The sequence below is a fragment of the Solea senegalensis genome, linkage group LG3 (assembly GCF_019176455.1).
Source record: "Solea senegalensis isolate Sse05_10M linkage group LG3, IFAPA_SoseM_1, whole genome shotgun sequence".
Lineage (NCBI taxonomy): Eukaryota > Metazoa > Chordata > Actinopteri > Pleuronectiformes > Soleidae > Solea > Solea senegalensis.
In genome coordinates this window covers 21,949,895-21,963,970 of record NC_058023.1, presented here as the reverse complement: position 1 = coordinate 21,963,970, position 14,076 = coordinate 21,949,895, and the positions used below count along the sequence as shown (strand labels likewise).

The window sequence follows — 14,076 nt, the reverse complement described above, 5'->3', positions numbered from 1 at the left end:
ACGTCTACTTGACTGAATGCATTGAGTTGACGCCGTGTGATCGCGGATGAAATAGGTGGTTCTTGGGTGAGAAAGAAAATTGAGCAGTTGAAACAGAATGTCCACCATCCATGACTCACAATATAAATTGTAACATAACACAAATGAACAATCCCTATATCAGAGCATGTCACGCACCCATATCTGTAAAAGATTTGTGGAAAAATGCCCCGTGAAGAAAAATAGACCTGGGCTCTGCACACCGCTCCAGAGAGATGTTTAACAATGAATGAGTTCAAATGCATTATAACAGTGTGTCTTTACACCTGACCTCAACCTGCCTGCCCTCTCCCCACGGTACACTACCTCACAGCCCTCAAATTTGTCAAAGTGGCAAGGGTCAGGGTTTGTACTCCACGGAGGCCGAGGCATACGGGAACGAGGCTAAAATTAAACATGAGGTCTTTAGTGGAGGGCTAATTTCCCCAGGGCTCCACACCTAAACCCAGAATATCTGCTGATTAGAAATGGAGGGTTAACTCTTAATAAATTCCAAGCAGGCACCAGTGATTTGCGACAATGGATTGAATTTAAATGGTCTACGTCAACATCTTTCAGAGGCTCTGGAGTCTGTCAACAAACACAAACTGTGCAATCAGTGGTGAGGGAAGACGAGAGGAACACAGTCAGGGTTTAACCTTGCTGAGGAGAGAGGAAAGGGTTGGCGGGGTAAGTGAGTAAACTAGTCAAGAAAATAGACCGCGCAATTAATTACCGTCGCCAGCGAGGTTATGCTTTCTTTGCAAAAGACAATTAAGTTTGTAACATCTGCAGGGAGGCTCCTGTTTTACTGAAGGTGACTTAGATGAAAGAAAGTAAAATAGCAGGAAAGTAGAGGCGGCCACTGTTACGAGAATGCTGGATGTAATGGAATGAGGGCTATAGAAATGTATACGCTGGTTACAAAACCCACAAATGACTGTAAATAATCTGGCTTTTGTCCAATCTTGTCTTCCAAAAATGTCTTTGTGTACAACTGCAACTGCATTCTCAATTACATTTCATAAGGAACACATTATTATCACCATTTCTGACATAGTTCACAAGTATTTGAGGAAAAGGAGGAGGGGGACTGTGTTGATGTGTAATCGACGTGTGTTTTGTTGCACACCGAAATTGGGTTCAGGAAACATGTAAAAAATGTAATGAAGAAAGTAGTCTCGTTTTGTCGAAACATGAGATTTAAGAGACAAGGTTGGGATGAATGCACCAATGCCTGTTGCTCATTTTTGGTAGTCTAGGTCTTAATTCTGAATTATTTTTTTTGGCGCGACACTATGACGAGCTGCGTTCAGGCTGCACCCTAAAGCACTTCAGTCATCACAGAGTTGGAAAGAGGAACTGAAAAGAATTATATAAATAAAAAAAAAATGTAGCCACCATAAAATTTTTAATGATCTCCGTGCTGCTCACTGAGATGTGACATTGAACTCCTCGACTGGTAATGAAAATGGGGTCTGTCACCTGTTTTAGTGGATTTAACTGTGTTTAAAATAACCAATGATGTCTCGAGAGGCCTCTCAATTGGAGTCGAATGGAAATCTTAAGTTACAAGTACTCAAAAAGAGTTCGAAACGAGTGTTAATGAAGAACAGACTCAGACGTGATTAACCAAATCAAAACCACTGACAGCTTTCATCTCTCCTTACACGAGGCTGTACCAGAAGAGAACGTAGACCATGGCTGCATGACGACTGAAGAAAGATCAAGAAGGTAACTGTCTGACTCCATATTTGAACAAAGAGCAGATAAAGAGTTGCCGTTTCCACCCACATAAAACAACCTATTATTACACTGATTCAATTGAGTCATCTCCATATCAATTACCCACCAGCACAGACCGAGATGTGGTTGAATGCGCAAGAAAATGGACATTGATTCATTCATGCATTATTTAGGTTCATGGTGTAGCAATTATGTTTTAATCAAACTAATGTTAGGAACCTTGTTAAAAACATTGAAATATTAGGCTTGGGACTTTAGTACAGCTTTTTGAAATTAGGAAACATTGTCACAAAACAAAGCAGAGATCACACATAAACAAATCTAGGCTCAAATGAGGGAGATCCTTCCAACAACAAATACGCTAAAGACCTGAAAAAACGCCTGAAGGCTAAACAGCGTCGCACTGCAGTCAAAACGGAAAGTTTAAGAGTGGGAAAAACGGAGACAAAGGATGATGAAAGGATGAGAAAGTAAGTGGTGATACATGAAAGAAAGTGAGGCAGGGGGAACAAGAGAAGCTCCCAGCAGGAGGCAGCAACAAACGCACCAATAACTGAGCGCGGAAGATCAAGACAAAGCCGGGTGACATCTTCACAAAGACAGTTTAGAACAGTTAGGATTCAGATAAATGTCAAGGATGAACGCAGATGTTATTAAATCGGTCTTACAAAGCCGTTTAGGCTTGGTGTGAAAATAGTTGATTGTTGAGTTTGCAGGGTATTAATATACTGACATTTTGGAATCGCATTGAGCTCCTTCCATTAGATGAGCATGAACACACACACACTTGTTTCATACGTGACTGTGGTTGTCATACCGCTTGTATGCAAAGTAGGTGAAGTAAATTGGCCAGCAGGAGTGCCACTTTCTCTATAAACTCTCCTGTGACTGGTAACAAAGCCTCATGTGACACGACAGATACAGTTGTTTGGAGGTAAACAGAGCCCAGACAGTATGCTGAAAGATTAATATCACAATGATCAATAATGCAAGAAAAAAAACCCTGTTCTGCCTATGGTACCTTTAAGACTCAAAACTGTTAAAATTCAAAATAATTTTAAGTAGCAGTCTTTCCAAACTTGCATGTCAGCAGGTCATTTGAAGAAAGCTAAAGCTTGACTAACATTTAAATGTGCGTTAGTGCCTTAAACATAATGAAACACACAGTACAACCACACCGAACAGCCGAAAGAGTGGGTGGCAGAGGTGCTACATTTGAGTCGACCGTTAATTAAGATTGATCCAAATCCCTGCTGGCTGTGCTGCACTATAGGGCGGCACTACCTATAAATCTTTGAAGTGACTCACCACCTCTGCCTCCTCCTCTCCTTCTACCCACATGCCTTCCTCAATCTTTACTCTTTCCTCTCTTTGCAACCTCCCAGGTTTATACAGGAAGGTGTTCTAACGCCTCCACACCTTCTGCCTGGCCCTCCATGAAAGATAGAAGACAGGAAACAAGTAAGGTCTGGTTGAGTAGTGCTTGTCCGACTGTCTAACTGCATCTATTTTCAATTGGCACAATGTGTACAGGCTGTGCCCAAAACTGGCTAAGTGTACAGTGTTGTCCAGGAACAAAACTTGTTTATAGATTTGTTTCGATCAACTTTACTGGAGTGGAATGAAGTAAGCAATGACATCCCTCATTGTTAGCACTATGCCTGTCAGAAACATCACCAAGACACATTTTCCCCAAATAATTCAGAACCATGCTTGAGGTAATTCTTTGCCCTATTGAAACACACAGTACAGCCACTGCAACCTAAAAGGAATACTTCACCGATTTGCATTACGAGAATAGGGGTAGCATTTTTGAAAAATTGTGCTTCCCAACCACAGTTTCCCCTGAGTCGAGAAATATCTTCATTCTTTTTTTTTGATGCGTGACCACCAGTGACACTTGGTCCAAGCCTTGGTCCGAGGCTTGAAACTGCAACTCCCCCTAGACCCACTCATAGGGGGATGGGACCTCATTCCCAGAATGTAAACAGTGTCCGCCATCTTTGCTAACAGTTATGCTAACAGGACCAAGTGTCACTGGTGGGCACGTAACAAAGAAAAGAATGAAGATATTTCTCAACTCAGGGGAATCTGAGGTTGGGAAGCACAATTTTTCAAAAAATACTACCAATATTCTAGTAATACAAAGCTAAATGCAAAACGGAAGTATTTGATGAAGTATTCCTTTAAGCTAGAAGGATTTTCTTGAAATAAAAAAATAACCTTGAAATTTGACCGTGGAAATCTGATCAGTTCACCACTGAGCCCAAGGCCTAATTTCCCTTAAGTGGTATAATTTGGTTTCAGTTTAGAACATTGGACAGTTACTTGTGTTCCAGCTGTAAAAAATTGTGGAGGGCACTAAAAAACACTCAGCCGTTTTCATCCTTTTTGGCACCCTTCTGTTGAGGTACCTAACACAAGTGGTCCAGCGTCTAAAGGGTGGAGCTGCACTCCAATGATTGGTCGACAGTGAATCATCACTTCCACTTCACTTCCAACACTAATGGAATGGGAAAAACACAAAATGTGCCATTTAAAAATAGCGTCCTTTACAACAGGGAGACATGCCAAGAAGAAATGAGGAATACCACAAATTGCTGGATATTCTCCATTGTAAAGGCCAATCTATTGTCTATTCCGTCACTACCCTTCATACCTCCATGTGTCTTTTGTGTTGGGTTTGGACCTTACACAATACTTCCTCTAGAGGGCAGTGCCAATTTCCAGGCATCAACAAACGCGGCAACCATTGAAGAGGATTTTATTTTATGCTTCATCCAATATAGACGCAAGAAATGCAAGCAGATTTCGCAGCGGTGAAATGTAAGAGAAAGACTGCATGTAAGTCATCCCATTAATGGGGAATATTACTCGTTGGTGTTGCCGATGAGGGAGACTGATGACGAGCGGCATTTCCAATATTCCGTGACTTTTGACAACTTGCTTCGCCAGACAGCTCCTCAAATTAAACATGCCGTGTCCCACAGCGCGCCAGTGAGTGACGCCGAGCGTCTGGCAGTCACTCTCCGTCTCCTGGCTGCAGGGATAAGCCAGCAAGCTCTTTTAAATGCCCGTATAGACTCTGCTTCAGAATTTTCCTGACTTGATTGGACTATTTACTCTATCCTGCCCCCATGATTTCTGGTGGTATTACTCCGTTTCATTCATTTTGTCGTTGCGCAAGTCAAAGGAGAGCTTACCATGACGGATGAACGGCTCTGTCCATCTCCATATACTGTAAGTTTCTAGTCTGTCATGATCTACTGGTTCATGTAGTCATCGCTTGCCGCTTGCCGACAGCTTTTCAATGACGTAATTACAATGTACGAAAGAAACTGACACATCCAGTTATAATAGAAAAAGTACTACTTTTAAAGTAGATTTTGTGAGTTGCTGAAACAGGATGATGTATACATTTTTCTACCTTGTTGCTCTGGCACTGGGAAGAGGAGGCTAGTTTCTTGTAGTCAGGGCAATAGGAGCTGGTTGCAAGTCTCAGGCTGGCCACAAGGTGGACATCTGTCACGATGACCTGACAGTAGAGTTTAAATTGGGCCCAACAAAAAAAAACCCCAGCCGGACCCGTCCCATTAACTGTAATTATGAGCCTGAGCCCAATTTAAACCTTCCAATATTTGGATAGAGCCAGAGACGAGTGAGCAAGCAAGCGGATTTTAGGAGCATCAGTGAACGTATCACAGCTGAGCAGTAAAGTCGCTGCGAGTCACAAGAGGAGTCGAGAGAGAGAGTGCAGGTGATGTGATGTTCTGACAACGCAGCAGTGACTTTTTATGGCTCGGGCAGAGATTCTAAACTCGACCTGACAGGCCCAACGGAGAGGGGGCGTGGCTTTGGCGCAGCACAGTCAAGAGAGAAATATGACCAATGAGTTGATTAATTATTAAAGGGTTTCATTTATCTTTGTCAAGGCTACATCTTGCGCTCGACTGAGAATTCGACTGGTTGAGCACCCAGGGTGTATAGTACCTTTACCGTTTATTTACTTTACTTTATTTACGTTGTTTTTTTTGTCATTGAATTTACTGGTGGCTACTCTATATTGTGCTGGTATGACATGAACACCAATCCCCTCAGTGGAAACCCAAGTCAGATCACGGTTCCTTTGGATCTTCAACTCACTGATTTCCTCAAGATGTTCTTGCGTTTTGGGGGTTGAGAAAAATTGCGAACACATGTACATCCGTACTATCCAAGAAATATAGTCAGTTTAATAATAAAACTTTCCTGACACATCCAAACTGAACATATATAAATTTAGAATCAATAAGCCAATCAGGAATAAAGTCGACAAGGTGCAACACCTGCAATTTGATATAAGTGACTGTTGAAAAAGACAGAGTAAAGCACAAAATGACCACTGCGAGGAGGATTTCCTGAATATTTCACTTTATCACAGTTGTGATGAAGGGACGTATTCAGGTTGCACATCCTCCTCGTCTTGAGTTAGAAAAAAAGCTGCCATGTTACCTTTAAACTTGTGGAAGACGGCCCACAGCTCAGCGATGTCCGTGGCGAAGGTAATATCTGTGTCCAGAACAATGACTCTCTGCAGATCAGATGGCAGAGTCTTGGTGAGCACCAGCTTCATCAGACCGTAGATCCCGGAGTAATGTTTGTTTGGGATCCATGACACCTCACTCTGAAAAACAGCAACCAAAAGTTGGGATCATTGGCTGGTAAATCGACTGAACAAATGTGTGGTTTACATAACGTCGTTCCCGAAGATGTTTTACAGAGCCGATAGCCCCAGATCATCAAGCACTACAGGGGAGTAAGTGGAGCCGAACGCGGCGCTGAGTGTTTCTGACAGAATCTGGGGGGTTTAGTGAGGTGAAGAAGGGTTGCTGTTGCTCACCTTCAGCTCATCTGCGTCGTAAAAATCAACCCTGACGGCAGGAACCATCCAGGTGTGGAACAGAGAGGACAGGATCTGCTGAGCTATGGAGTCTGTGATGAAATGGAAATGTAGCGGGTTCCGCCTGTGGACACACAAACACACACACACACACACACACCAAAGGTTGCTCAAGTTCAGCGTTCTTTTCCCTAAACATCCTACAAGATAGATACAGGTGACAAGTACAAGGGAAACTTAAGTAAACAAGTAGAGACACCCCTGCATACTGATGCGAGTCTCACCCTGCAGGCACACTGTAAATGTAAACGTAAAATTTAGATTTTCATACTGTAATTAAGGCAGTAAGTAACATTCATTTTCATTATCGAGTTCTTCTCTTGAATAAATTCTCAATTAATCGATTTGTTGTTTGGGTTACAAAGTACTCAAAAGTCTTGTTTTGTCCACAGAGCAAAGGTATGACAAGAGAGGAGCGAAGGAAGGCAAATTGTGTATTTACGTAGGTCTAAGAATATTAGATCGATTACTAAATGAATCATTAACTCATTTTACAAGTGAAAAGTTCTCTGATTTTTTACAGCTTCGTAAAAATGAATATTTTGTGGTTTCTTTGCTAAGTATAACAAAAACAAAAATACAAAAAAAAATAAATAAATCACCAAGCACATTTATGTCATCACATGTTGATGGCACAGCCATCAGGAGGAATGTAGACTAGTGGAGTTGGGACTTGAACCCCCAACTTCTTTAATTCTTTAATTCTTCCAGTTAAAAGAGTTGACTCGCTCTCCCAATGATCCACTGGCGGTATTGATGTTTTTTTTAACACTACCATGCTTTGTATGCTTATCTAGTCCCATTTCTTTCCCGTTTCTTTCCCACATACACACACACACACACACACGGGTGAGTAGAGTGTAAAGTAGGTATTCAGGACATTCAAATCAGGTCAAGAGATAGTGACACTGAACTGGAGATGCGAGCACGCCTGGGTCTCTCGCGCTGAATGACTTTGGGAATGAATGTGTCAGCTGCACTTGCTCAATAAGTACTGGAGGCTGGGAGCTGTCAAAATGTATTGGATTCATAAAAGCTGTCAGCCACAGCAGTGTAAACAGAAAGGGTCTTCACATCCACAACTACAAAGCCTTAACTGGATGCTCGGGGCTGAGCCGACGAGCAGGATAAGCAGCGGTACGTGCACTCGCTCCACGTCGCTGTGGTTATTCCGTGTCTCTTTATGATCATTGTGCGTCTCTTTGTAGTCATAACACGTCTCTTTGTGCGTCTTCAGAGTTGTTTTTATTTGTTTTCTTCAGAGTTTCTTTACCTGTGCTGAGGCATCACAGTGTTCGCAGAGAGCAAAAAACTCATCTGCTGCTGCTAAAGGTTGTCGGAGACGCAGTCAAGTGCTCATTACGACTGAACGATTCATTATTTTCAAATCGGAATCACAAAGGCTGCAATTTAATTTGTGACAGTAAATTAAATTTAAGTGTAAACGGTGAATGCATGCTGGAAACAGTTCAGAGCTCTCATCCATACAAACACATAATATGGAGTAGTTATAGTTGATTCAGTTTTAGAAGTGTTGGTTAATACTTCCACCATTTTAATGCATTTGCAGACTTGCCTTGGTTAGACTGCAGCCCAAATTGGTTTTTATATGCACATCTGGTCAGAATCTGATCTTCCTGACCAACTGCTCACATTATGTATATATATGTATATATAGATATATATATATATATATATATATATATATATATATATATATACACATGTATATATATATATATATATATATATATATATATATATATATATAAAAATAGAACATATGCCTATTATCGGCGCAAGCAATGGACTGACGGAACAACGACAGAGCCGGTATTGCGACACAAACGGAGTGGGTGGAAGCCGAGGGAAACGGGTGAGTGCATCAGGAAGGGCATCTCTGCCAAATCAAATACGCGGATCACCCACTGCAGCGACCCCCATTGAGGGAGAAGCCGAAAGAAAAACGATATCGATAAAACACGGTCATTTGGTTGAAGGAAACCACTGTTGACTTTTGGTAGGAGATGAGAAGTGTTGCCTCCTGTATTTACATCAGAGATGGTGTAGTACTGCAACAGTGTTGATGCCTCAGCCTTTGTTCCTGACACGGGGGAGTCCAACCTGAAGAGGTTTGAAGCCTTAAAGGGAGAGAGGATTACTGCGGTTTGTCCTGCTGCTGAGGACAGTGCTGGACTCGTAGAGCTGTTGGTGGACTGAATACAGCAGTGAGAGACTATCTCTCCCATGGAACACCATCACTCACACAATGAGCAATTAAGCAAGAGACAAACTGATATTAGAGGCATTAGTATTTAAAATAAAACTTTTTAAATTTATTTTAATGACGTTTCATAGACTGCTTGCAGTACCTCAATGAACCACTAGGAGGTTGAGACTGACATTTTGGTCTGACGGTTTCATAGTTCTTTGACAAGGTCATTTTATTTAGACTTGATTGCTGTTAGCAGTTTTATAGACGACAGACTGCTCGTTTGACTCATTTCCAAATTTGATGTTAGAAATGTCATCTCTTGCTAGAAGCATTTAAAGATGATGCTAGGAGACCACAGTAATTAGCGAGCCAGGCTTACTGTCCAGGGGCTGATCTGAGTGGGGGATGAGTGGGGACGCCATCCTCCTCATTAGCAAAAATAACTAAAATAAAGAAGAAAGTATGGCGTGTGCAAAACGTGTTGCGAACCTGCACCCCACAGCCTGACTGTGCTGTGTGTTGATAAATTCACGACTCTGTCCATGGTGCTGAAACGACAGAGTCTAAGTCACCGAAGTTTCTGAAAAAAAAAAACGTAGCTAATTAATGAGCTTTTGTTGGGTGGATGAATATAATATTACTATTTATTGTACTAAAAACAAATGTAGATTTAAGAAGCAAATAAAATATTGATTTAATCATTCAAAGATATTGTATTTTATTGCTTGAAAATACACTTGTTCTTTGCACTGTGTTTTTTTGTTGGTGTTGCTGTCCACCTGGAACATGTAAGTACCTAACGCGACTCCAAGTCCGCGACTACTTTCAGTCCATTGAGCTGTCGCTCCAAAACTCAGTAGCCAATCAGCAGGCAGCTTCCTAAGGCCCGCCCATGGTCAGAATCGCAAACAAAAAACCATGGCGCAAAGCACAAATCAGGGAGTGCAAAGAACAAGTGTAAATTTCAAACAATAAAATACAATATTTTTGAATGATTACACTGACATTGTATTTGCTTCTTGAAAGTTTTGATTGCTTCGTGAAAAGTGTTGTTTGAGAACATAATTTGAAGTACTCGCTGTAGTTGTGTGTGGGGGATGTAATTGTTGTGAGACGGCAAAAACTAAATCCCACTGCTCACAAAACCTCACCATTCAGCAGTTTAATTTGATAAACGCTTCTTGTCCCTCTTGATGAAGGATGCTGCATAAAAAATGATGTTACAGTCTTTCTGTAACAACAACAACAACAATCACCCAAAATCACGCACTGCAGCTTTATACCGTTTGAGTTATGGGGTGTGAGTAATTAATGCTGGTGAAAATGTATCCAGGATATTACTGTTGATTTGCATTTTTTTGTGCAGTGTAAACATGACATAATGATGTATTACATGTCTCGCGTATAAAGATGCAGTATTTCCTACAAGTATGTTTCTGTTATTGTTTTGTTTACACTGTGTTTTTTTTTTGGTCTTTTAATGTATAGCCCCAGGAAGTAAAGTTGGAAACAACTATGTTTGCAACTATTGGATATTCAAATGAACAAATAAACATATATTGTGCAGCACACACACAGAGTGTCCGCGAACAGCCATGATTCATGTTTCCTTTCCTCTCCACCACAAACTAGACATTATTTATTACATTGACCTCAGCATTAGGAGCAGGGCCAAATTGTTTAAGTACTTTAAAGTCGCACGAGTGCTAATTATGTGTTACTAACCTACTGGACCATATAGTTGCGGAATTAAGCCATTTGGGATTGCAGTGTCCGGGAAGTTCAGGCTGCACAGTGGCCACAGTGCATCACTCGCTGGTGCATTTGTGGCCACACTGTGCTGTTCCTGAAGTCAAAGCAGTCATCTTGTGGTGTGTGTGTTAGTGTGTTGTGTGCATCTCTGGGGTATGCAGCCAGCGAGTGTTAGCAAAGTGACTGGGTTTAATATAGTGCTGTTGTGTTCTACTTTAAGACATTAAATCTGTCACATGTTATTATTCTGCTTGTTTGGTTTTTATGAATGAGACAGCGTCATATTATTTGTATGCTGCGACATGCAATACTATCAGACCTGACTGACGGAGTATTTGTGTGAATACAGCAGCAGAGCAGGGGCGAGTCGAATGGAGCATTTTTGGTCATACTCCAACCTATTTGCAGCCACCTCGCTTTTCTGGTGCGATGTTGCTGATGACTTAATGTGCTCCGACATAAACCAGTCATGCACATGACCCTTTCCGTGCACTAATCGCGCATGCTCAGAAGACAGCACCAGAGCTTATGCAAGCTTGCTAAATCCAACGAGACCAGTCGCAGAAAAGGTGTTGGTTGCAAACGAAAGACGTTTTTGGGAAAGTTACTGCCAAACAAAAAGGCTGATGCAGAGTGATCCAAGACCAGAGTGAACACCAGAGCTGTGCGGCAACAACTGAAAGCCCAGAAAGGGCTGCAAAGGCTCTGTTTCTACTGGACAAGTAAGTTCACTTTATGTCTTTGTGACCGTTTGAGAGTATTTGTTGTTTCTTGGTATCACCTTATCAAGTATCCAAAAAAGTACACGTCACTGAAAATTACTGAAAGTTACAGAGTGAAACCAAAACTCTTCATGAACAAGCATTGTGCTCTGGAGGCGTGACTTCGGAGGGAAGTCGGAGGAAAGGGGCTTGGACTTTTGAATTCAAAATGCAGCCTACTCAAATTACTTTTCTAGGATCTCCAACCCAACCTTTAATCAGAATTAAGTTTAACAGTTAGTCTCTAGGATAATACATTTCGATGATACTTTCCCGCGAATCATACGACAGCATCATTGTTACATGTGACATTATCTGCTATTGTCGCCATGACGATTCTCCGCCGCTGTGACTCTGTTGGTGCTATATTTATGAATATGTACGTGTGTGAACACAGTGTAACGCTGGGTATTAGCACAGTGCCACAGTGTTCTAGAAACTTTGGCAACCGCATTCCAAAATGTTTGAAATTGGGAACGCAGTAACTAAATGTTGCATTTTTTTTTAACTAATCCTGGTTTCTCATTGTTTCGTTTAACAAGGTTTAGAGCGCTCGGCACCTTCTTTTGTTCTTTTGGGCTGCCATCTCCATCACCTTTCGTTTCATTAAAATGCATAAGTTTGGTTTATTTATGTTGTGTTTAAAATATAATATTACATTTTTTTTGCGCACCCCCTCCCTGTGTGGGTCCCAGTCATTGATTTTTGTTAAAGTGCTTTTATCAGATTTGACTGATGACTCCATAGATGTAGTTGTTGCATAAGTCTAGATGGGAGCCTGAACTTGGCCTTATCGAGTGGCATCAGACGGACTTTAACGATAACAATTTCCTGGTTATGAATGTGGTTTGGTTTAGACTCATAAAGCACCTGGTCAGGGCTCGGAAAAGATTGTGGCTTTTCCTCATCATGTCAACTTCCCCTCCATAAAAACAACAACAAAATGTCCTCACATCACCATAAGAATACACAACAAATGTCCAAGTGTTTGGTCTCAAATCGCATCTCCTTTATCTCCTTGGCCGAGGAAAATTTCATTTAGAAATTGTTTATACGACGCATATGAAACCATTCATTTTTATCCTGCACAGACTGTACTACTGTAACGTTTCCTACGATTTGCAGAAAAGTGAAATAGCAATGTTTCTTCCCTGATAGACCAGCATATAATAAAAGGAATTCATATTGTCTAAAATGGCAAATGTAAACAGTTGAACGGACACTTTTCATCGAATATTAAATCGTCCTCTAAAGCATAAGTCAAGTGCTTTCAGGCCGTTCCAAGAGACTCAGTGGTGCCCGGACATTATTCAGCACAATGTCAGTGCCCGCAAGCAAAGGATCCGCTGTAATATATAATATGGGAGAATGAACTGCAGAGAGGATTTGATCAAAGCTGCGGGTCATCTTTTCACAGACTCAGTCATTGTCTCATCCCATGCTCTCTCAGTCACGCTGACGCCAGACGACGGCCCAGCGGGGCGGAATCTCAAGCGTCGTACCGCCCACGTATGTCACCGGGATGCAAAACAACAGTGAGTCAACATGTAAACATCTCCTCTGATTAGACACAGCCCAAGGGGTACATACATACATATATATATACATATATACATAATGTATATATGTATATATATATACATATATATACACACACTTAATGTATATATAGACATATGTACATTACCAATATACACTTTAATAGAGCTGAAACAATTACTCGATTATTAATCGATGACTAAATGAGTCGGCGACTATTTTGATAATCGGCTTGAAGCTTTTTTTACATTATTAAAACAAGATTTCTGATTGTTTCGGCTTCTTAAATGTGAATATTTTCCTTGTTTTTTTTCCTCCACGTAACAAAGAAATCAATAAAAGTGAACCATCTTGGTTTGTGGACAAACTTTAAGCACTATTTAATACACCTCATTTTGGATTCATGACTACAATTGATGATGAGGGCAGAGAAAAAGACGAAATTTTACTCTTTTTTTTGATGATCCTTTTTCTTTGCCCTTTATTACTTTAGTTTTCTCGTGACTCGCGGAAAATAAGGAATTCAGAAACTTCAGCACAATGAGAATTAAAATGATAAAAAAAATGATGACTGTACATACTGTATATCCACTTTTATCTTGTTTCCTTATTCTTCTCCAGTTGCATATTTCATTATTTTGTCAGAGCGGTTTTACTTCAAAGGGTTTTTTTTTTACTTATTGTGATAAACACAACAGTGGTGAGCTGCTGAGCGCTTTCTATGGTTTTATCCCGAGAGAAGACAAATCTTGCTACTTCAGGCTTCAGGCAGAATAAAAGCGTTTTGTTTCCACTGACCTGAACCAAACAGTTGGTCCCTATACATACAAATCTTCTTGTGGTTTTGCCTTAAGATGAAAGGGCCAAGTGGACAGATAATCCAAAAGGATATTACCTCCCTGCTATGTTTTACATAAAATAGGGCGTTATGGAACAGAAATGCGACAGTGCTTTTACTTTGAAAGGGGTACAGAAGGTGCTGTGTGTGTGACAGATACACACATTGAGGCAGACTCTCGAAAACAGCGGCGTGAATCACCAGACTTGTGTCTCACTCGGGCGGAGCGGGGGCTTTATTTTGATAACGACGATAAAATGCACGCGCG

The 14,076-nt window shown here is 41.0% G+C and overlaps 1 protein-coding gene across 1 annotated transcript in view; it reads right to left on the bottom strand.

Moving 5' to 3' along the window:
* The window catches only part of large1 (LARGE xylosyl- and glucuronyltransferase 1), a 112,714-nt gene that overhangs the window by 47,315 nt on the left and 51,323 nt on the right, over window positions 1–14,076 (bottom strand). The window contains exons 5-6 of the mRNA XM_044022763.1: window positions 6,644–6,767; window positions 6,256–6,427 (exon numbers count right to left, since the gene is read on the bottom strand). Coding sequence (XP_043878698.1) covers window positions 6,256–6,427; window positions 6,644–6,767 — 296 coding nt within the window. The remainder of the gene's footprint in view (window positions 1–6,255; window positions 6,428–6,643; window positions 6,768–14,076) is intronic.